The sequence below is a fragment of the Thunnus maccoyii genome, chromosome 23 (assembly GCF_910596095.1).
Source record: "Thunnus maccoyii chromosome 23, fThuMac1.1, whole genome shotgun sequence".
Lineage (NCBI taxonomy): Eukaryota > Metazoa > Chordata > Actinopteri > Scombriformes > Scombridae > Thunnus > Thunnus maccoyii.
The window spans coordinates 10,205,672-10,229,640 of NC_056555.1; the positions used below are offsets into that span (position 1 = coordinate 10,205,672).

The following is a 23,969-nucleotide window of genomic DNA, read 5'->3' on the forward strand; positions in this document are numbered from 1 at the left end:
CCCTCTCCTCCTGTCAGTATGGATGGCAGATTTCAAAAGAAGATTTTTTCCTAACAGTAGACTCTTGGATTATTACCTTTCTGTTTTAAGCCTTTCCTGTACTGGCACAGTACAGCATGTCCTTTAACTTCAGCATTGTTACAATGCTGGCAAGGTATCTGATACTGGTCCCTGGTCATTTAGAAAGGGCGGTAGGAGTGATATTGGCATCGTGCAACTGCTTTTACACACTGCACCTGCTTAGTGAGTCAGCTAGTAACACAGGAACCACACGCTACTGGTGCCAGTCACGGAGGCATCTCCTCACCGGGTGTGCTGGTGTACGCAGTGGGTACCACTGTTTATATCTCACTGAGCCGCACTGATACTTCTCCATGACATGTTTTCTTCCACTTTTATACTGTGTTTACTTTGCACTGCAGTCTTAATATTGGAAAGAGGCTGGAGTCGCTCTGTAGGAGGAAAAGATTTTGAAGACAGCTTTATAATCAATTCACCTCAGTGCTGTGCAGAATCCATGGCCTTGCAAACTCAAATTGCAGGGTTGGGAAAAGCACATAAATCCAAGGCACTTTGTGTTTGTGCTGCACTTTGAAACCTTAAAGCTCTGGATGAAAAAAAAAATCCTGTAGAAAACAAAATCCTGTTTAAATTATGTTTCAAACTTTTACTTGTATTGCAACAGGACTTTTTTTTGGCTATATTGTGCCTTTATGAGTGTGACATGCTGACAATTTCTATGTATGTGTGTGTGTTTGTCTTTTAGCGGCGTCATACACGGACAGCTCTGATGATGAGACGTCTCCTCGGGACAAACAGCAGAAGAACTCCAAGGGCAACGGAGACTTCTGTATCAAAAACATCAAACAGGCTGACTTCGGACGCAGAGAGATTGAGATTGCAGAGCAAGGTTTGTCTGGCTTCTTTTTTCTTTTCTTTTTTTTTTTTTCTTGTGAGACATTTTTATCTCAGTCTTGGTTATTATTATGCCATTTATTAATAGAATATTTGGCATCTTGTAAAATAAGGGACTGTCACTGCTCACTTTGAAAGGGTAGAATCTTAAGATGAACTGTTTAAGGTGTAGATGCAAGGTCATGCTACGTTCAAAGAGTGTCGGTGATGTGCATGTGTTGCTAACACCTCCTCCGCTCTGCTGGGTGGCCATATGTCCCCTGCCACCGCAAGTGAGAACACCATTTAAAAATCAAATACACATTATTCACATCATTCCCTAATTAGCCTACTTCACAGAACTTACAGAGAGCCTCAGCTGAACCCTGCAGGCTACACACACACACACACACACACACACACACACACATCATTATGTCCTTAGCATCAGTATCCCTCAGCTGGATGAGTCGATGGATTAGCGATGAAGGATTAAATGATGGGAATTCCTTCATTCGAGCTTCCAGCTGATTCTCCCATATCCATTTTGTATGTTTTGTGTGTTTTTCCTCCTCCAGAGATGCCAGCCCTGATGGCTCTGAGGAAGCGAGCCCAGGGGGAGAAACCCCTCGCTGGTGCCAAGGTGGTGGGCTGCACCCACATCACTGCCCAGACTGCTGTGAGTAGGAACGCAAGACACAAGACACACACTCACTTCCAGTGTAAATATAATCATAATAATGGCAGCCATATCTGACTCCTGCTCCGTCTCCTCAGGTGCTGATGGAGACTCTGTCAGCTTTGGGGGCTCAGTGTAGATGGGCAGCCTGCAACATCTACTCCACCCAGAATGAAGTGGCAGCTGCCCTGGCAGAGGGAGGTGAGACATTGTGTTCCTGTGTGTGTGTGTGTGTGACACCTGCCTTTTACTTCTCTCCTGTTGCTTTAAAATATTCAGAGGCTCCTTTTCACTCATTCTCCACCTCTGTGGGGTTTTTCCTTTTCTTGCTATGTATAAAATACTTCCCGTCTCTTTCCAGGTTTCAGTGTGTTTGCGTGGAAGGGCGAGTCAGAGGACGACTTCTGGTGGTGCATCGATCGCTGTGTCAACGTTGAAGGCTGGCAACCCAACATGGTAGCACACCTACATTCTCAATAAAGCTTACTAAAGCATGAGAGAAATATCTTTTTGTTTTTCCCCCCCTCCTACAATCACTGTAGGTGGTGCATAGTGGAATTTGCAATTTTCACCAAATAATTTGATATTTTTGAATGTAGTAGAGCGTCTATTTTTAATTGATGATTAGTTACCTGCCACATTGTGCAGAAGAAAAAGGATTAGCAGTCTAATGTGCATGACTGCATTTTGAGATTAGCTTTGATTAAAAACATGCAAATATGTTGTTTGACTTCCAGGATTGAAGCATACATACATTTAAATGTTATCATGAAATGAAAATACTCCCGTGGGAAAACAGATTTCTTTCTATTGAATGTTGATTTAAAAAAAAAAAAAACTTGATTGAATTGAAGATATGTTATCTGACCCTGGAACTGATCTACAAGTTTGAGATTCAGTCAGTCTGTCCCTGGTTGTCTTTCAGATCTTGGATGACGGTGGAGACCTGACTCACTGGATCTATAAAAAATACCCCAACATGTTCAAGAAGATCAAGGGCATCGTAGAGGAGAGCGTCACCGGTGTGCACAGGTGAGACTTGCATGAAGCCTCTATCCTTGACTGTGTAGTTCTGCTGAGCAGCGCTTCTTGTAAAAGTCATAAAATACGTCACTGCTCAGCAGAGAAAAGCACTGATAATTATTTTAAATGGCAGAATGTGCAAGTAAATTTTCATACGCAAAATCAAAGACACACATACAGTCACACGCTCATACAGTTTCTGGTATAACATCACCATCTAGTGGTGAAAATATTCTCTACTAACAAGTGTGCTATGATTACACAATTCTGCAGCATTGCATGCATTGCAGTGTGTATAGGAGTAGAATATAAAGTAGAATATTCATTTTATTTAATGATAACAAATCATTAAATGATAAAACATACAAACGTATTGCTTTGTGTATCACTGGAGGTTTCAGTCTATATTGTCAACATTAAACATGACATGATTTATCTGTTTTATCGTGTTTCATGTATGTTAACGTGCGTGTAGGTTGTACCAGCTGTCCAAGGCGGGGAAGCTGTGCGTCCCAGCCATGAACGTCAACGACTCAGTGACCAAGCAGAAGTTTGACAACCTCTACTGCTGCAGGGAGTCCATCCTAGACGGGTATGAAACAGTCTCCTGTGTCAGAACTCTTAAGAAAACAGTTGTTGTTTGAACATTTAGTGTCGCAGGGCTCTACTCCAAACGGTCTGAATAAATATTAAGCAGCCGCTGAAATAATTCTGTTTCTGTTTCTTAGCCTGAAGAGGACCACTGACGTCATGTTCGGAGGCAAACAGGTGGTGGTGTGTGGATACGGAGAGGTAAGGCTGACACACTGAAACAAGTTCATACACAGTGCTTTTCTCACTGAAAGACCAAAATGTTAGAGCAATCTTCTCTCCCCTGAATACAAACAGGGTAAAATTACATGAAGGCTATGATACATCTACTTATAAAAATATCTTTCAAGTAAAAAAAACATTTTCTGTGAAAGTTATTTATTACTAGCAGGGCACATAGTTTGCTGTCCTATTCCTGATCCATTTGTATGCTTTGCGCCATATCATGGACATTATCCTATAAAACACCTAAAGGTATAATAAATGTATATTGTACATGATTATGTTGGGTTACTGTAGTTAAAATCAAACAGCAAGCATCATGTGGCGTGACATTATGTTGTCTCCTTTGATTTCACGTTTGTCTGTTGTAATGTATGTGAATATCTCTCCTCTGTCATCCGCAGGTGGGAAAAGGCTGTTGTGCCGCCCTCAAAGCGATGGGCTCCATCGTCTACGTCACAGAGATCGACCCCATCTGTGCCTTGCAGGCCTGGTAAGAACTCTGACGGGTTGAGTTTCTTATAGATCACTGCCGGCGTTGACATTTCTTTTAGTCTTATGCTCTTTATTTTCTCTCTCCCGATCACAGCATGGACGGCTTCCGGCTGGTAAAGCTCAATGAAGTCATCAGACAAGTGGACATCGTCATCACCTGCACAGGTTTATTCAGCTGCTGTATTTCTGTCTCAATAAAGAAGAATCTCTCATTTATTTCTGACTGTGTGAAGCTGAGATTCATAAGTAGTTCTGCATCATAATAATTAAATTGCTGACTAATCGCTTTGCAGTAGCTGCACAGTGATTTGTCCTGTTGGTTTTTGTTTTGGGGCGTAATCCACAAATAACAGTGCATAAATAAATGCAGTTATTACACAGGGGAAACTCGCATCCTGTGCATCGGGAAGGTTCAAGAAGTACAAGAGACAGTAACACATTTCTGTCACTGCAGACTGTATTAAATTCATGATCATTAACATGAAACAGTTACTAATCAAGTTCTCCGCTAAGTCGTCCTGAACACTTCATTAAAGCAGAGAACGACTCATCTCTGCTTCACCGCTGTCACTTCATTCACTGCTGTCTTCAGGGTTGAAGCTTCAGTCTGCAATGTAACAGGAAGAGATAATGAAGGTGGAAGACGATTTGTGTGGTTTGCGTGAGATTGTCCTAATACAGTTACAAAGTGCTGTGAAATAAATAAAACAGGACAGGCATTAGCTCTAATAAGGTCACTCACTGTCAGCTCCGTTAAGTTCTCTCATTAGAGCCCTCGCAGCAAAATTCAGAAAGCTTGTTGGATTCCCCGTGAAATAATGAGCAAAATAAGTTATCAATTGCTTTTTAAAATATTCATAATTTTAAAAAATAAATGGATGAAACATGAAACATGTACAGATCCTTAAAAATGCACTACGCAGACAAGTGGAACGCTGAAATGTAATCACATTTTCAGACTTAATTAACAATGATAAATTGTGAGATAAGATATAATTAAATCAAGTATAGTAAAAAAAGAGTTGAACCTTATTGGGCCTCCTTGCAACACTTCATTTGCTAAAACTTAAAATCTACTCTAGTTTGTCTTTTGTTTCTGTCTCAATTGAGCTCTCTCTCTGTCTGTCACCACTTCTTGCTCTTTGTGCATTTGTCTTTATCTTTTCTCTCCCTCCCATCAGGCAATAAGAACGTGGTGGTGAGAGAGTACCTCGACCGTATGAAGAACGGCTGCATTGTCTGCAACATGGGACACTCCAACACTGAGATTGATGTGGTCAGTTACCAGCCAGTTACCATAAACTCCTTTTTCTCTATCTATACTTACATGTGGGCTGAACAGATTTAATAACAACAATACAGGTTACAGCCATCGCACAGTTCAACTTGTTCTATAGCAAGTTTGTCTTTTAGAGGTCCACAAGAAAAGACAATTATACAACAGAACAAATCAAGAAGCATGATCAAATATCAAAACAGAATCCAGAAACAAAAAGTGTCAGTTCTGATGACACGAGTGACAACACGCTGACTGTTCTTCTGTCTGTAAAGCCTAACCTTGGGCAGTGAGTGTTCATTGTCGTCATGGTAACTGACAGCTTAGCTTGAGCCAGTAGAGTTGATGTGAAAGGCCTGATCAATAGTTCAGTGGTCAGGCTGCTAGAGCTTTACAAACCATTAAAACATGACAATGAGTCTCAGACATCAGGAATTTTTTTTTAAAGCAGATCATTAATGAAAGTTATGATGTCTTTGATGCTTGACGTTAGTTTTGAGGTAAATATAAAGACAGTAGTTGAATTACTTTTACATTTTAGGCATTAACTGTAGACTTCTAACACTGAGTGCACCAGTATAATACAAAGATAAGGGTTGTTCTACTCTGACTGTATTTCTCTGACCATAAAACTTTAAAACATCAAAATAGAAGTATTAGGAATAGGAAAAAAATGGAGGATTTGCATGGATTTCAGCAATCAGAAAGTAGTGGTGAAAGGAAGCAGTTCAGATATGAGAGCAAACTGTCACTTCTTACATGCTGGAAAAGAGCAAGCACACTTTTATCCCTTTGCATAAGACTGCTCATCCCAACGAAAACGAGAAGCGGAAGTAAATATTTCCTGATGATGTTTGTCTCATCCTGTAGGCGAGCCTGCGGACCCCCGAGCTGACCTGGGAGAGAGTGCGCTCTCAGGTGGACCACGTCATCTGGCCTGACGGCAAGAGGATAGTCCTGCTGGCTGAGGTACTCGCACATGCACTTATTCAAACAACTTTAAAAGCCGCCTCACAACAAATTTACCATATATTTACCTTTTTGCTCAACCAATGAGTGAAATCACAGAGCTCTATGGCGATAAGACACACACACACACACACCACTGCATAGATGCATTGCAGTTTAGGATTACTTGGTTGACAGAATGAGAGCAGTCTTGACAGGGCCAGACAGACAACCCGCCAGCCCGTCGATGCCTGCCTCTCTGCTGCTGTTTGATCTGCAGCAGGTGTCGACCACATCAGTAGATCCGCTCCTCACTTCTCCCCGCCTCCGTAATCGCACTCTGTTCCAAAAGTTCTGTTTCCTAAAAAAAAGAGTCTTGTTCCAAAAATGTCTGTCTAAAGTTATAGCACATCACCCAGACATCATCGTTCAGTATATCTGAAACGAAGAGAATTTAGATCGCCGGGTTTCTTTTAAAGTTTACTTTAGTTTTTAAATAGTAAATACGTCAAAGAGGAGCTATTTTTCATTCCTCTTTGTTTTACAACCGTTTCACAATGTAATACTAAATACTCAAGCGTTTATTTATTTATACAAATTCAAGATCCGTGCTTGTCTCCCACCGCTAAACTAGAGCGAGAGATGGGTCACGAAGACGCGTTTTGGCAGACAAGACAGTCGCAGCTGTAGAGGCTCTTTGTGTTCAGTTCACAGGGGTCAAAACAGCACAATGAGAGAATAAAGAAACTAAAGCTCCTTCCACAATTTAAAAAAAGCCCACATCCTCTTATAGGAAGGGGGCCAGTTAAATGTTAGAATATGTGTGATTTGTAAAGTGCACTGGACATTTAATTCTGCTTTCATCAAGCAACAACAACAATACAACCCTTCTCTGTTCCCTATGCTGGACTCGAGATGATTCATTTCTAACAGAGACTTCTCTTTTCTAACAACATCTCAGCCAGATTTTTACATCCTGACACTTTGTTCTCTCAACTAAAGAGTTAAAAACCTTTTTCAACTACGTCTTTTCCTCTTCAGGGTCGTCTGCTGAACCTCAGCTGTTCCACTGTGCCCACTTTCGTGCTCTCCATCACCGCCACTACCCAGGTAAACCCTGAGCATCATTTACATTGTTGGTTCATGATTGATTTTGTGTTTTTTTTGCACTGCTCTCACTCAGCTTAAAATATCAAAACCAGAAGAGGTTGTGTGTTTGTGTGCGCACGTGAGTAACACTTGTGTCTCTGCCCAGGCGCTGGCTCTGATAGAGCTGTACAATGCCCCAGAGGGACGCTACAAACAGGATGTTTACCTGCTGCCCAAGAAGATGGGTAAGATTTTCCTCCAGTTTAGTCTGTGTTATTGGAAGAAACCCTGGACAAAGAGCACTTAATGCCGAATAAGACAAAGACACTAAAAATTTGATAACATAGTTCTGATTTGATAACATAAACACAGTAAAATATCAGGTCAGAGAGACACATGATATCATGTTGGGTACTTAAGTAGCCACCAGGCAAGAAGATTAACAGGAAGTCATTACAGAGTTTGTGTTTGCCTCAGCAGAAAGCCCGCAGGCGTGTTGCATTTATTTCCACAGACAACACCGAACACATGTGGCCGACTTTATCTGTTTAATCCAGAGTTGTCTCCCCGGATAGCGAAATCATTCACAGTAGAACGAGCCCTGTGTGTCTGTGCACATATGTATGCGTGCATACAGCCCACAGCGTGTCTTTAGCATTGCCTGTCGCATCCTTAGCTCTCCTCCCTGTGGATTAGAGAAGCACACATAACATAGTATATAAAAACAGGGAGCCAAATGTAGGTCACTCAGGTGACGGCTGCTGCTACCACAGCACACACTGACAGAAAGATGATGGAGAGAGAGAGAGAGAGAAGGAAGAGCTGAGATGAGAAAAGAAGGCAGTAGAGACACAAAGAAGGATGAGGAGAGGAAAAGAGGAAGATAGAAGAATAAAGAAAGAGATGGAGAGACGGTAAATCCCAGAGTGCGTCTTTGCTTCCGTCTCACATTTGAATGATTAATCAGCCACAGATGCCTGGTGAATGTTAACGCGTTTCTTTCCCTCCAGATGAGTACGTGGCCAGCCTACATCTCCCTACGTTCGACGCACATCTCACAGAGCTGACTGACGAGCAGGCCAAGTATCTGGGCTTGAACAAGAACGGGCCCTTCAAGCCAAACTACTATAGGTATGAAAACACCTCAACTCACTAGAAAACAGCCAAGAGTTTATCAGTTCAGCTGGCGGAAGCTAAAAATGAAAGAGAGGGATTTGCTAGTCTTGGAGCTTAATGAATCTGGGGATTTTGTTAACCCTCTGCTGTCTGTGTGTCACTGAGTAAGACACCACATCTCTTACCTGCTAGTTCATCGTCGAATTTAGCGTATATATATTTGTCTGACTTTGAGTGTTTTCTCTCTTTCTCTTGAAGGTATTAAATGAGTGTTGGGGTCGGACAGAAGAAATACCAATACTCCATGAATCGCACAGACTCATAGAGGAGAAGAGAAGGAGGAGGAGGAGGACTGAAGGAAGGAAGGAAGGACGGACAGAATAGTCAACACACCTGCTTTATAAATGGGGGGGGGAGGAGCTCTGATTAAGCCTGTGGGCGAGGGGGGAGGGGTGGGATGGGGGGGGTGGAGGGGGCGTGGCTTTTCCTGCGCTTATGGCAGTTGTTTAATTTATTCACGCTTGACAACAATAATAATAATAATAACATTAACTCTAACTCTGTGGAGCTGCTCCCGTCATTTGCCACTAGCTAGCTCCCACGTTAAGGGACGTCTTCTTCTTCTTCTCTAAGACGTTTTATTTCCCGTCAACTCGTCATTTCACCACCGTTATCTCTTTTTCTCTTTAGACGCCCATCTGTGTGTCGAGTTGTATGTAAAATCCTCCATCCTCCCTTCCCATCGCCAGATCTTTTATTGTTTAACTATTAAAGATGAAATTATTGACGCTAAAAAGATATATACTATATTAAAAAAAAAAAAAATTATTAAAAAAAAATCTGTGAATGAAGATGACCTTTTTGAAGATTTAGTGATGGACACTTTTTCCTGTCCTTTTTTTTTTGTTGTTGTTGTTGTCTTTTCTTTTCTACCTGTGATTATGTTTTTGTTTTCTCTTGTGTAATATTTGCGAGGGCGGGGCTAGACCTAGTGGGAGGGGTTGGGTGGGGTCTCAGGGTCCAATCATATCATGTCTTTTATTTGATCGTTTCGTTGAGATTCACAGTCGTGTCTGTTTTTAAACACTTTTTTTAATGCGTTCTGTCCCTCCGGATAAGCCAAGTTGTAGTTTGTCAGTACCTTCTTCTTTTTCTGTTTTTTTTTTTTTTTTTTTAAGTATGACTGGACGGTGACCGGTTCTTCCCACCTGTCACTCAAACTCACAGTGAAACCATCTCATTGGCTGTTCAGCTTCTTTCTTGGCTTCCCGCTGCTCACACGACGCCAGTGTTGAAGTAATGAAAAGTATTTCAAGCTAGTGCGAGCTAACCTTTTGCATTTTGTCTTTTCCTTTATAAAGAATGACTATATTGTATTAGAAGCATGGCAGGTTGTCAGATCATTACAAGGGGTAACTGTATATTTAGATATTTATATAGAAATTAAGATTTTTCTATCTTTTTCTCTCTTGCGCCATCTAATATCATTACTTTTGGAAAAAAATCAACATATGTCATAAAATAAGCAATTAAATGTTCTAATGATAAGTGTATTAAAAGTACTTAAACTCTCATTTTGAATACTGTGACAGAATATTTACAGAGATACCAAATGTGCAGTAAGTTGCTGCCGGGCCGGTACTAACACAGATTTCTTCAATCAGGTCCTCATTGAAGAGTATGGTGCTGTTAAGATTTACTGTACTTACCATACACACCACAACTCCTTGGTACTCAGTTGTAGTCAACAAAAAAAATCTGGGACTTAAATTCCACCATTTTCTCCATCAAGTTTCCCATCTGTACAGATTCATGTGCATTTGCCTTTTTCCCAACTTGGCGTGCTACTCCTGATTTTACCGTAGTGTCCTCTCTCCACCTGAAAGGCTTAGACTTTTCTGGTATAATGAGCTGCACAGTCGTCATCCTCGGCAGCTTGACCTCAGCTGACCTGACAGTGGAAATTAGACAGTCCTGACAGTCATTTCACCTGACAGGCAGTGCACCTGAACCAATCAGATTCTCTGAGACGCTGCCAGCTCTGCTCTCACACAGTGGGATCAGATGCTTGAACACACACATGCAGTAGCTCATTACGCAGGTCTGAAATTTTTTGGGGGACCTACTGTACTGTATTTGAAATACAAATTTTATCATTTTCCAACTCTTGAACAGTTTGAAATAGCACAAAAAAAAAACTTTGTTTACAGGTCGAATAAATATTTTACTCACTTCAAATATAAATATACCTTCACACTTCATCCTTTATTTGTTATTTGTGTGACCTGTGACTTTTGAGCGATACCATCAGTGTACATATAACCGAATTCCAACCAAAGTCTTTAAATTCTGTGAAAACAAAATAAAGCCTGAAGAAAATGTAATTCTGAAGGTGTGTTGGAGCTTCTAAGATAAACCTACTGTACGCTCATATGCCGCCACCATATGCAAACTCAGTGTCACACTGATCCCTGCCAATGTTTGTGTATTTCTGTCTCTTTGTGCTGTTGAGAATCCCCTCTTAAAGTAGTGTCATCTGTTGTCAGTGTAGTTCTTAAACTTGCTGTCTAAAGTCTTATTTTTTTTCCCTTTTTGTATGTGTGAGTGCGTGTTAAAGTGTGTGACCTCTTGAGAGAAAGCTGAGCTGATTATATGATGATGATGCGTGTGTGTGTCTAAATGTCTTTCTTTGTTTCTATACATCCTTTTTTCTGTTGTAGGCCATGGTTGCTTTGTTAACAGCTGCCTCAGGATCCTAGCCTGTGCGTTAGGGGGAGAGAAACCTTTTTTTTTGGTTTGTTTTTTTTTGTCAGCCGTAAGCTGACCAACACATGGGTGGGCGGGGGATGACACCAGCATCGTATATGTATATACATACTATATACAGATATGACAACCTTTAAAAGTATAGGAAGGAAAAGAAAAATCAACTCCTGTATTTATTGTTGTAAATCCTCATACAGTGCAAACTGGCAAAATTCTCAAACCTATTTTAAGTTGTCTAATAAAAGAAAAAAAAATCCTATGTTTAAATATTGCAAGTGATACTGGTAGATGAGCAATAATTAAAAAAATCTGTAATCTCAATGAATAAAGATGTAAAAATTGTAACCATCTTGCGTGCATCTCCTGGTCTGTATTTAAGATTTTTTTTCTACAAACACATTTGACTCCTATTCAACAAATAATCATCTACTTTATCCTTATGTAGATGTTTGATGTGTTGTCATAGTGGATTGATTTCAGCGTAGTTGTATTTTGGTGGGGGGGAGGGGAGCATATGTGTGCAGCTGCTGAGGTCCGTCAGAGCCAAAGTGACCTCATCTGATCCAGCAGCGATCAGACAGGGACATCTCTGACATCATGAGAGTTCAGCTGGCTGTAAGCCTTTTATTCATTCCTGACACGAAATCTCTATCTCAGGGTTAAATCTGTAGTTCAACACATACAGAATACATTGTCGATATGTCATTTATAACAATATGAACTCCGATTCAGTGATAAACAGATGTCACCACAAATCGTTCTGCCCCTTTCTCTGTTCATATTTCTGTTTGTGCCATTAAAAATCTCAAAATGTAAGTGTAACATTTGACACAAGAGGAAGTACGACAGCTTGTCAAAGATGTTTTTGAAGATTCCATTTCAATACCCTGACTGTAAAAAGTCGGGTTTTAGAAAAATGTTTAATTTTTCTGAAAGCTTCTGACAGTTCAGTACAAGATTTTTAAAATGAACAATATGAAAAAAAATTTCTACCTTCTTTGCCACTTTTTTTCATGCAGTTATTTTTAAGAAATGGTGTTCTAAAAATTCCTTTAGCTTCTCGGAAAACAGAAATTTTAATTGTTACTGTGTAGTGTACTACAAAACAAATGTCCACCTAAGATACCAATTTAATTTTTTTTTTTTTTTTACCACATCCATCATTTAAAACTTTCTCACTTATTTGTTTGTTTAGACTTTTAAATGATATATTTTTAGTTGGTATGACTTGTTAATTTGTGAGCTTAAGAGTTGCTGATAGACTGATTTTGTTATCTCCGGAGTGAGCTAGGCTAGCAGTTTCCCATTGTTTCCAGTCTTTGTGCTAAGCTAAGCTAACTTGCTTCTGCTGGTAGCTTCATATTTATCGTACAAGCTTGCGAGTAGTATCAATCTTTTCAAAATGTCAAAATTAGAAAGCAATATGTTCTCAAAATGCAGATTTTGTGCCAGAAAATGCGTCTGGTCTTTTTAGCACTTCATTTTAGACTGTTTCTGTTGTTTTTCAGTGATAACCTCAGAGGGACAGTGTTTGATTTTAACCCTCCTCTGTCATTGTGAAATAACTGTTATGCTGGATTTATTACTTTGTCAGACTTCAGACTTAATTGATTCAACCACCAATGAGTAATTATTTAATCATGAAGACAATTCACCCCCTGCTGCCCTGCCATGTGGTCAAGTTCCAACAGAAGCTCACGCCTACATTCAACTGTACAATCCAATCATGTCATCTTAAGTGGTTTTCACAGTCAGGGGTTTGTGTGTGTGTGTTGGTAGGCAGGGGCATGTGGCAGCCTACACACCAACCCCGACTTCCACTTATCAATAATTCACTTGCTCCACTGAAGGGATGGTGGCAGGAGGTGAGGTAAGCGGTAGCAGGGGTCCCCATTTCCCCCTACATCTCCATGTAACATTTCCAACAGAGACAAATGAAGATGCAGGCACATGAACTGACTTATACCCCTGACAGCAATTTGTACGACTTCAAGATTCAGTAGTTTATTGCCCTACTACTTAGTTGTTAGGAATTTGCCTCAGTGTGCTCATGACAGAAGTCATATCAAGTGGCTATCTACTACATTTACAGTCTTTTTAGCATCAAATTCCCTCTTTGTGTTTCCTTGCACAGTGTTTCCCTGTTGAGCTGTGGTGGATATCTACTTGAATTGATCATTTGCTGATGCTTCATATTAGTTTCTGATAAACCTTTAAATACATTTTTGCATAGACCGAAGCTTGTGGATTTTTTCCCCGTCACTTACACTGTAAGTGCATTATGAAGGGATCTTCTAATGGCCAGTATGAACAGGAGGAATTATGGCAAGAAAAAACAATTTCAATGTTAATTTGAGAAACTGACTTGTTTTAAGATAGACTGTGTGGGAACATGTGGTCAAAATGAGTTAAGGAATAAGATGTTTTGATGTCAGTTTTAGCATATAGAAAGTAATATGTCATAGAAAAGTGTATTTTTTTAGGGAAAAAGAAAAAAAAACATAAAATTTGCAAGAACTACAAAGCAGGTAAGCTAACCCAGCAGTTAAATCCAAATCACAGTCAGCGCTATGGGACATTAAGGCTAGCTTAGCTCCTGAGATAGCCTTAACTAAAGCTAACTTAGCCGCTTTTTCCTATCTGTAATTGAAAAATCTGTTTTGATGCTCTAACATCTCTGTAACTGAATTGCAATACCACATAAATAAGTCCATGGCTAAATGTTAACATAAAGGAGGGAAAAACAAGACACCAGGTAACTAGCCTAGCTTAGTAGAAAAAGAGTTGTTGACCAAGCCTTTGTGGAATTCTCATGTTTTAATGTGGTTAAGCTATATTTAATTACATATTCAAATGTAATAAATTATGGATTAATTTATTCAGCTAGCTCATTAGTTCAAATGGAAAGCTGACAAAGAAACAAGAATGCATCTTTGCAGACTGCGTTTACCCTGCTGCTCCAAACCAGGGTTCATTACATTTTTTATGTTTTATGTAAGGTTCATGATTAATAATTAGCCTATTTAGCCTGTTTATGTAATTACTGCTCTCTGCCATTGTAAAGCCTTGTGTTAGAGCCTGGTTTATTCAGCACAATTAAGGGGTTTTAATATGCTATTATCCATCTATCCATTAGTTTTCCATGTCGCAGTTGTGCTATGGGGCCAGACAGAGAAACACAAGTACATCACAATTTCACTTTATTTTATTTTTATTTATTTATTCATGAATTTTACATTTAGTATTGAGCAAATGTCCATCCAAAATGATGCTGGTGATGTTAAAATTCCCCATCAACAAAATCAGTTTGGTTTATATGTTGTCTATATGCACTTGATAGTAGTATTTTCAATGTCAAACCAGGTCAAAGTCACTTATCAAACAGGGTCATCCCATTAAAGAGCTTTACAGAGAGCACTTAGCTTGTGTAATGTTGCTGTGATGCTTTAAAGCACTATTTTCATCAATTAACACCAGTAATTCACAGTTCTAACTTTACCTGCACCTCAAATAAAATCACTGTAATTTCCCCCAAACATTTCTGTGGCATTCAAGTGAAACATTTCACTTTTTATCTATGCTTTTATACTCCCACATGTGTGTATCTTTCTAATAGTGATCATATGATTTGTTTTTATAGAGAGCACTGTCAAGCCTCAACCTCGTATCTCCAAACAGATGTCTTTGGAGTTACGAGGATCTATTATGAAGTGTATTTACCTTTATCTTTACTCATCAATCCTCAACATTTTCACACTAATCCTGTGTAGTGTAACACCACGTCGTTTAATGTTCTTGTGGTCAGCTGGTGCTTCTTTCTGCTGTCATGACTGTGTAACCCCGCCCTCACAGAGTAGGAGGAGGAGGAGGAGGAGGAGATCCTCAACTTGGGGCTCCGGAGTCGGGTGCTCCTCCTGGTGCGGTGCAGTCTCAGCTCTCCGCCGGACCGGTATGCACTATCCCCGGAGGAGGAAGTGATCCGCGCCGACCGTGAAAGATGCAGTCGGAGGACATGGAGGTACCTATCATTAATAACCTTAACGATAACGGCGACAGACTGAGGCCGAAAGGGAAAGATGTGTTCAAGGATCAGCAGAAGGAGTCGGAGGTAAATCCGAGAGGCGTTTGTGTACAGTGAGCTACTACAGCTTATTGTATAGGAGCGCTGTGGAGGTGTGTGTGTGTGTGTGTCCGTGTCTACTGTATGTATATGTGTGTGTGTGTGTTGTTGCTGGGGAGCTTTCAGATCAGCTCAATGTCCTTTCCATGCGGTGAGTCGCTGTCTTTGGCTGGAAAGCATGCGTGCATGCATGCAGGCAGACAGACACCGAGGTGTTATTTTGGCAACCGGCTCCTATAAATAACCCAGCAGTAATCCTACAGTGGTGCTCAGCGTGGAGAATGCAGGTGGTGAAATGTGACTGCTGCTGTCAGAACCACACCACCACTACCAAACATATCAGGATGTCATCTAATATTTATGGATTTTTTATTATGGTTTCAGAGTGTCCCATAAATTATATTATTCCTACCCTCATAGGTTTGCAATTTGTCCTTCAGTTAATCTCTGATTTATTGACTGAAATAAAATCAGTTTTGAACATCTGATAATCCTTTAACTAAATTATCAAGCCTACCAATTGTAAATTTGCTGTATTCACACATTGTTGCACATAATTACAAATCGGATACTTTTCGTTTTCAGATTAAATGTGCAATTGTAAGACTGATAGACATTTGTCATTGATTTTAACATTTTATATGGTACAGGACTAACTGATTATTCAAAAAAATAATTGAGCATTAAAAGATGATGGCAATCTGCAGCTCTATGCTTAAGGTTAATTTGTTTCTTGTACCATTTCTTGTGGTTAAATTAATGTTTTAGGTATCACAGTATTTGTGATTTTGATTCATGGTGTTTTCAAAGTGCCCAACTGACAATATTTAAGAGCTAAAATGGTTATTTGATTAGCCAACTGAAAGACAATTAATTGTCATTTTCTTCCAAAAATCCCAAACTCCTGCTGGTTTCTGCCTCTCAAATGTGAAGATTGGCTGCTTTTCTATTTTATATGATTGTAAATTGAATATCTTCATGTTTTTTGGTTGGAAAAAAACAACCAATTTAAAGATGTCACCTTGCACACATTTTCAACTATTTTAACACATTATAGAGACTAAACGATTAATCACAAGATTATACATTCATCAACAATGAAAATAATTGTTAGCTGCAGCCACAAGTATTTCTCTTTTATCCAATCAGACACACTAAAACATTGCCACAAATCCAACTCACTAAAAGATTGCACATGATTTTAAGAGTGTTGAGAGCAACTTTATGAAATACGGACCAGTAACTCATAGTCTGCCCTGCTCTCTAATCATGAAGGCTCATGTTCACTCTGATGATGACTCTCTTAGTGCCACGCAGCTATAATTCATCCCCTCATGAAAAAATTAGAAGATGATGGGTTTTCAGTCCTGGGTTGCTCAGTTCAGATACATCAGATATGTTGAGTAGTCAAAGCTGTCATCGAGGCTAAAATCCAGTCAATAGCACCCGTTGACTTGTGTGTGTTCTTGTGTGAGCACATTAAATGTTTTGAGGGAATTAGAGCATATTCATCTCACAGCTATTGGATGCTGGGAGTCGTTAATGGTGTGGAGGGGTGAACGACATAGAAGTTGAATGGACTAAAGCACTTAACACCAAAGCCATGTGTTGATGTTGATGCTCTCTGGCCTCTGCACCAGAACCAGGATCCATTGTCTGTCTGTTGGGTCAAGTTAACCTCAAATCTGATTCATTCATGTATGTAAATTGTCCGTCATTTGTGCCGGGTAGAGCAGTCGTCTGTTGTCTATGTGGCATATGTTGGTAGGAGTGGGGGTGATCTGCCTTGACAAAGTGCCCAGAGTTTGCACACTGATGTGGTGCAGATTGTGCAAGCACAGAGACTGTGCCAGTTTGGAGCGAGGACGGCTTTTTGTTATCAGCTGGTGGCAGAGAGGGGCGACTGGAGGGAGAAACAGCGAGTGAGATGGGAGAATGAAGGAGAGAAAAATGGTGTGTGAGGGGTTAGGGTGACTGGAGGGAGAGAGAGGATCGCATAGAGAGAGAGAGAGAGGCAAGGATGTCTGTGTGGATGCACACAGTTAAAGTAACATCTCAGTTGGGTTTGGAAAGAGCAGTCACTTCATTTTCAGGAAGACTGCAAGTCCTCCTGCGCTTTGTGTCCTCAGGTGCCCACTAGAGTCATAGAGGATGAGGCTGCTTGTATGATTAATTAATTAATTAATTCACATAAAATTAAAAAGAATATAGTTGATTAAATGCTTAAGTCATTTATAAAGCAAAAATGTGAGAATTAGCTGCATTTTTCTGTTTGTTTGTTTGTTTTTTTTTACAATATCTTTGTTTGTTTTCAGACTGTTTCTTGCACACAAACTGGAGTTTTTTGAGAATCATATGAATTTCAGGTACAAGAGATGAAAAACGGATGTGTTGATGTCAACATTAGATTGCGAAATCACTTAGAGTTAGGGTTGTAAAGCCCTATGAGGCAAACTTGTGATTTGGCCGGTATAAATAAAAGTTGACTTGACTTTGATCCAAAAGTTCAAAAAGATGGAAGAGATGTAAATATACTATGTTTTGAAAATATTCACATTTAAAAAATCTGGAACCAGAGAATTCTTGCATTTTTTCTCAAAAAATGACTCAAAACAATTAATCAATTATCAAAAGAGTTGCTGTTTAATTTTCTGTCAATTGAATAATTGACTAATCGTTGCAGCTCTAAACAAAACAAGAAATTTGAAGATGTCCCCTTGGGCATTGGGAAATTTTGACAGGCATCTTTTGCCATTTTGTACACAAAACAAATAAAAATTAATCATAGGTTAATCATAAAAATAACTGACACATTATCTAATTAAAGCTGCAAGCAGCGTTGGTCGGGACCTCGCACTCTGGCCTGTCGGGATCAGATCATTTTGCATTTTAAAAATTAGGGATATTTCTTTTATCTCTATTATTTACAAGTGTGGTGTGTTTTTATTTTGAAAGTTTGATTGACATGTGTACTGTCAGGTGTGTAGGGACAATAAGTAACTGCAGCTGGACACAGAAAAATACTCATATATTTGAATAATGAGTGTGAGCGAACCCACACCTTTTTGAACATTTACTGCTTCCACATAGTTTTAGATACAGACTTCATTTGAACTTTAAATGAGTCACGAGACTTTGACCTACAAATCTTGAATTTACATGTTATTTCTATCTTTTACTGTTTTTGAGATATTAGAGTTTGACTTGTAAAGTCTTTTCTTGCTCCTCCTGTGATTTTATAATGAGTGTGTATTGCGGAATGTTTCACAGCACTGAGGGAGTGACATCAGCAGGAGCAGTTGGAGAGGAGGATTTTAGAGTACGCTTCTTGTGAAATCACCTCATAAATCCCATGACTTTTGCCAAATCTTACATTAAAAATCATATTCTAGTAGGAAATTTCGTGGCGAATTCATTGATACAGGTTTGAAAGTGGTCAGACTCATAATTTAGATGTCAGAAGCCTCTGTTTGACACAAAGTTCATGCCTCCCCATTGTTTTACATTGTAAGGGTGATGTGGCACTGCAACTTTGAGGACTTATAAAATCCAAACCGTTTGAGTTATTACAAAGTTTTAGCAACTTTTTTTCAGCATAGTGTTATAAGCCATCTATTAAAGTTTGAAGTCGATACCATTAACGCCCTTGGAGGAGATAGCGTTTGTTCAGGGGCCAAAATTGGGGCAAAGTCTTATTTTGAAAGGCTAATTGCGGACTTCCTGTTGGATTCAGGTCAGGGTAGTCCGTGTATGATTTGTCGGTTGAATAATTGAGTTTTGGTTTGATCTCTCTACAACATTCCTATGGGCTGTGGCGGCCATTTTAGTTACATAGGTGGCGCTAGAGAGCACATTTTGGCACTTTAGGGGTTAATTTTTACGTTTTATCAAATTTTTCACCAGACCTGATGTGCGTGCCAAATTTGGTGAGTTTTTGAGCATGTTTAGGGGGTCAAATTTAGGTGTGATGTCCCGTAATAATAAAGAAAGAAAGAAACAAACAAACACACAAAAAACAATAGGGTCCTCACCCTTAGGCGAGGACTACTGTTTTACAGTAGTCCTCTGCCTTTTGGGCTTGGTCCCTAATAATGAAAATAAGTAGTTGCTGCCTTGTAACTGACTGAACCATCAGACAGCAAGTTGAATGGGAAGAGTGTTTGCTGTGGATTAAGTATTGGTGTTGGAATAGCTGCGTGCAGCATAGATGATACTGTACAGCCAGTGTGTGATACTGTATATCTCAGGTTTTTATAGCTTCAAATAGGAAAGTATAGTAGCAGAACTCGGCTGATAGTAGTAGCAGGTAATAGAGCTTGTGGTTATGCCTCTATGTGGGCTGTTTCTAGCTTTTTGAGGGCCCTATGCAAGATCTTGTAAGCAATGTCCCTTATGGTGTAACAAAGTTCACTTCTTTGGTATGTTCAAGTTTCCTCAGTCCTTTCTGTTCTTAGTTCTGAGTTCAGTTTAGATTTCTGGGTGCACCTAGTAATAAAGCAAAGGGATTGTAACACAGTCCTACCATACTAGTGTGGCCACATAAGGGGATGAAGGAAAGGTGTCTTCCTCCAAGTAGATTAAGTAGAAATGGTGACTCGCCATCTCCTCCATCAAGGAAAGAATCCGGAATCCAAGGTCTAAGGCAGGTATCTTCAGGGAGTCTCAAAAACCAAGCCTGTATAACAACAGGGTTATTATTTTATGTCATGTCTCCATTATCTATGGCCATAGTAAATCAACACATCATTAAACTCTCAATATCCCATTAGAACAACATGAGCAGTTAAATGAGTTCAATAGTTTTAACTGTACAGTATCTTCTTTTATGACCTGTGTTTCTCCTCTTTTTAACATCAATCATGAATTATGATTACACATTTAAACCATTTTAACATTTTAATTTGTTCTTAGCATGGATTCATTGTATTTCAAGAAGCAGATGGCATGTAGAAATGGGTAACTGAAAATAATTTATTTCTTAGGACCATAAATAGTTCATAGTTTGACCCAAAGCCACAAAATCCCCAACATATTCAATTTGTATTGATATGAAAGATAGGAAAAGAAAGCAACCTTTTTCATTTTCTACTGGTATGACCAAGCTGTGATCAAGCTTTTTACTATTTAAATGACTATGACAATGAATTTATTGAATGACAATGAATCATCTATCACATTCTGATTCATTTAATCATCTCTAATTTCAGCATTTAATTATATGACAGCTGGTACTGAAACACGAACATACCGTATATCTGCTGTCCTAATTGCTTGTTGCAGCAAGATTAATACTGAGCAGTTATATAGGTGTCATAAACTATATAACGCAATGGTGATTGGAGATTTTCACATGTATTTGTAGTGTAGGAAGCTGAAAGGACTGAAGAGGAGACAAAAGATAAAGACAAAACAGTGAGTTGGATGCCTCCTAAATAAAATGGCACTTGAATTTATTTCAGAATGATTTTCAAAGCCTGTTGCATATTTTCAGTGAGTTAAGTAAAAGCAAGGGAGGCAGCACCTGGTCACAAAGCGTCTTTCATCTGCACTCAGAGTTGTGGGTAATTTTGTTGATTCGTCTGCGCTCCCAAGTGGTTCTCATTTCCTGGTTTTGAAGTGCAGTAATGACATCAAATCATATTACTTTGGCTTGGTGTCATAAACAAACTGCTGACTTGGTCACTGCAGGTATTTATAGAAGACAGTAACATGACAGCACACACAGTTATTTAACCAGGATAGCTGACTCAGACCACATCCTTATTTACAGTGCTGGCCTCGAGGCAGATTTCACAGGGTTAAACACATCTAACACTCGGAGCTCGGAGCCTTTCAGTGCTGCCAGCAGCATTTCTTATTTCTCATTAACATATAATGAATCTTTAATCATCCCTGAAGGGAAATTTCATCAGTTCACATCCCCCACCAAAAAGGTAAGGATAATAACCAAGAATCTTTCAGTCATCTTCTCCTACTACTATCAGGCTCCTGTTTGTCCAAGGTGTTCATACACAGCTTTCACTTTATAAAGGTTGTCAATATTATGATAGTGTGTGTCATTATCATTATCATTATACAGTTAGGGTCTTGGACTCTTGAGGAAAATTATGGAAATGTTTGTTTTACAGGCATTTGGTCATACAACAGGGTATTAGATAAAGTGAAATTTTGACTTGATGATGACGCTGAATGAAAAGTTAAGGGATCAAAAAACGTATTATGATTCATCCTGAAGGGGACATGATTGTTCCTACAATCTAGCAATCTTGGCAATCTAGCCAATAGTTGTGGAGACATTTCACTCAAAACCACCTTTTTTGTACAACCGCAAATAACCTCAACTTCATGATGGCAGTACAAGACCAGTTTACCAGTAGGATTCGTCATCTGGGAACCATGAATGTCTGTGTAAAATTTTGTGCCAATCCATCTAGTAGATGTTAAGTAAAAACCTGTTAGAAGATGTTATTAGGATTCATCCTCTGGGCAGCACAGATATCTGATTTTGATTTCATTGCAACCAATCCAGTAGTTGTCAAAACATTTCACTAAAAACTTATGATTCATCCTGAGGGGGACATGATTGTTCCTAATTACGTGGCAATCTATCCAACAGTTGTGGAGACATTTCACTCAAAACACCTTTTACAACCATAAATAATCTCAACTTCATGGTGGCAGTAGAAGAAAAATTAGAGGTTTACCATTAGGAGTTGTCATCTGGGAACCATGAATATCTATATAAAATTTTGTGCCTATCCATCTAGTAAGTATTAAGTGAAAACCTATCAGAAGATCAGTAATGTTATTAGGATTCATCCTCTGGGCAGCACGGATATCTGATTTGATTTCATGGCAATCCATCCAATAGTTGTTCAGATATTTCTGGGACTAACACGTTGACTTACTGACCAACAGATTAACCAGCATTGCCATCAGTAGTGTGGCTGAAAACCTTCCAATTTTGGTTTTACTTGATCAGTAGGTAGAGAAAGATTTCTGACCTCTTGAAACCCAGTCAAAACCCATCAGATACAACTTTGTCATCAAGCTAAAAACAAGACTCTTTTTTTTTTTCTCTCATCTCTGAAAAGTTGATGTTTTCGACATATACATTAGCAGTGGTGCAGTCTCATGAACTGTACTGTAGCCAGTGAGTGTTCACAGGGACCTTACACTAATGTGTGCAGGCTGTCTCAAGGGCACGTGCTAATCACAGGGTGAGGCTAAAGTCTGAGCTAAGTCAGACCCTCAACTGGATACAGCAACTAATCTGCTTTGAAACTGGGACCATATTGACTCCTGTGCCCTCTCTTTCCTCACGTCCTCCTCTGGGTGTGCATCATTATCATCAGAAGCAGTTTATTGCTACATTGGAGCATCTGGATGGACTACTTTGTTAGGGAAAGCATCCTTTAACCGCTTGATGAGGGTGATGAAAGCAGTGGCTGTGCGTACCCGTTGAGAGCACCTGTAATTGTGAGTGACTGTGGATAAGAGGATCTGAGAGAAAAAATGTAAATGACTAATCAACGGTGCCTAGAGATCCAGCAACCAATCCAAACCACTCAGCAGCAAAATACATATGGTTAAGCAAAAATGTGACAGAGCCTGGAGTGTGTGTGTGTGTGTGTGCATGTGTGGGTGATTGTAAATGGAGTTCAGGGTATTTGTAGGTGTTGCAAAATGTGAATAGCCTATGTTTGAGTGTATCTGTTTGCATGTGGGTGTCAGGACATCTGTGGTTAGCTGAGTGCAGTGTCACACTACAGTGTAATTTATGCTTATGTGTACTTCGTTCACAGAGCTCGATGGAGTCTCCCAACTTGGAGTTTGAGTATGGAGACACAGACACACTTACTGCTGAGCTTTCAGGTAAGACTGAGAAGCTACTACACTTGCAACAATCTCAGACTTTTACTCATTTTGATTAAAATATAACCACTGAAGTGCAACAAAAGTTTGCACCTAATTTGTTTCTCTCATACAGATTGACTGATTAGTAAAATCTCTGATACTGTGATTTTTATTTTTAACTAAATTCTGTTTTATCCATAAAAGACAGATCTATTTTTTTAAAATTGTAAACCTCATTAATCATTTACCTTTGTGCACATCTCCAGTCTGGTTAATTTCTTGAATTTGCGCTCTTTTTTTAAAAAATTGCAATTCTTTTCATGTCAAATTTGCAAAATTTTTGAAATTATGAATAATAATTTTATTTGTATAGCACTTTTCGAAACACTTTCAAATGGTTGTTATGCGTGACACACTCAAGATGTATTGCAGAATTCCTGCAATACTACCTCTGTTTCTACTCAGCATACAGAATTGGATAGGAAGAATAATTCTGCATTCCTCTGGTTTTTCAGCTGTTTTATGTTAACAGTGTTACCATCTGAAGGCACAGAACAAAAATCTCCTGGTCCTAGCATGTTTTCTGGACAAATAGGACACATTGCATGACTAATGTCGTGACTAATCATAAACACTGTGATTATACATTCAAAACTGTTGAAATATTCCAGCATCTGTGTAGCCGGTGACGGCGCATATGTGACTTGCAGCTTGGTTATTTTAAAGCCAGTAGATGCAAAACAGAATTCAAAACCACTGATAGATGTTTCCGATTGCACTTTAGGTTATTTGAAGTGTATTATTTAAATTCCTTTTTACTACATACTTTTTTTTCGAAGCCAGCAGATGTGCAGAGAAATAATGGCATTGATTTTAAGTCAAAACGATTGTCC

At 39.3% G+C, this 23,969-nt stretch overlaps 2 protein-coding genes across 6 annotated transcripts in view; both read left to right on the plus strand.

Moving 5' to 3' along the window:
- The window catches only part of ahcyl2b (adenosylhomocysteinase like 2b), a 38,962-nt gene extending 30,220 nt beyond the window's left edge, over positions 1 to 8,742 (plus strand). For both annotated transcript variants that reach the window (XM_042402805.1, XM_042402806.1), the window contains exons 3-17: positions 767 to 910; positions 1,473 to 1,573; positions 1,672 to 1,774; positions 1,935 to 2,029; positions 2,499 to 2,605; positions 3,072 to 3,188; positions 3,325 to 3,388; positions 3,814 to 3,902; positions 3,999 to 4,069; positions 5,086 to 5,180; positions 6,051 to 6,149; positions 7,170 to 7,238; positions 7,384 to 7,462; positions 8,228 to 8,348; positions 8,592 to 8,742. In XM_042402805.1, coding sequence (XP_042258739.1) covers positions 767 to 910; positions 1,473 to 1,573; positions 1,672 to 1,774; positions 1,935 to 2,029; positions 2,499 to 2,605; positions 3,072 to 3,188; positions 3,325 to 3,388; positions 3,814 to 3,902; positions 3,999 to 4,069; positions 5,086 to 5,180; positions 6,051 to 6,149; positions 7,170 to 7,238; positions 7,384 to 7,462; positions 8,228 to 8,348; positions 8,592 to 8,598 — 1,361 coding nt within the window. In that variant the 3' untranslated portion in view covers positions 8,599 to 8,742. The remainder of the gene's footprint in view (positions 1 to 766; positions 911 to 1,472; positions 1,574 to 1,671; positions 1,775 to 1,934; positions 2,030 to 2,498; positions 2,606 to 3,071; positions 3,189 to 3,324; positions 3,389 to 3,813; positions 3,903 to 3,998; positions 4,070 to 5,085; positions 5,181 to 6,050; positions 6,150 to 7,169; positions 7,239 to 7,383; positions 7,463 to 8,227; positions 8,349 to 8,591) is intronic.
- A 4,470-nt stretch (positions 8,743 to 13,212) lies between these two features.
- Positions 13,213 to 23,969, plus strand: part of strip2 (striatin interacting protein 2) — a 29,273-nt gene continuing 18,516 nt past the window's right edge. Inside the window, exons 1-3 of one of the 4 annotated variants that reach the window (XM_042402800.1) lie at positions 13,213 to 13,627; positions 14,952 to 15,207; positions 23,025 to 23,094. In XM_042402800.1, the coding sequence (XP_042258734.1) occupies positions 15,097 to 15,207; positions 23,025 to 23,094 (181 nt within the window). In that variant the 5' untranslated portion in view covers positions 13,213 to 13,627; positions 14,952 to 15,096. Of the gene's footprint in view, positions 13,628 to 13,682; positions 13,855 to 14,951; positions 15,208 to 23,024; positions 23,095 to 23,969 lie in introns of those variants that run through there. The other 3 variants (XM_042402804.1, XM_042402803.1, XM_042402802.1) reach the window with 3 other exon arrangements.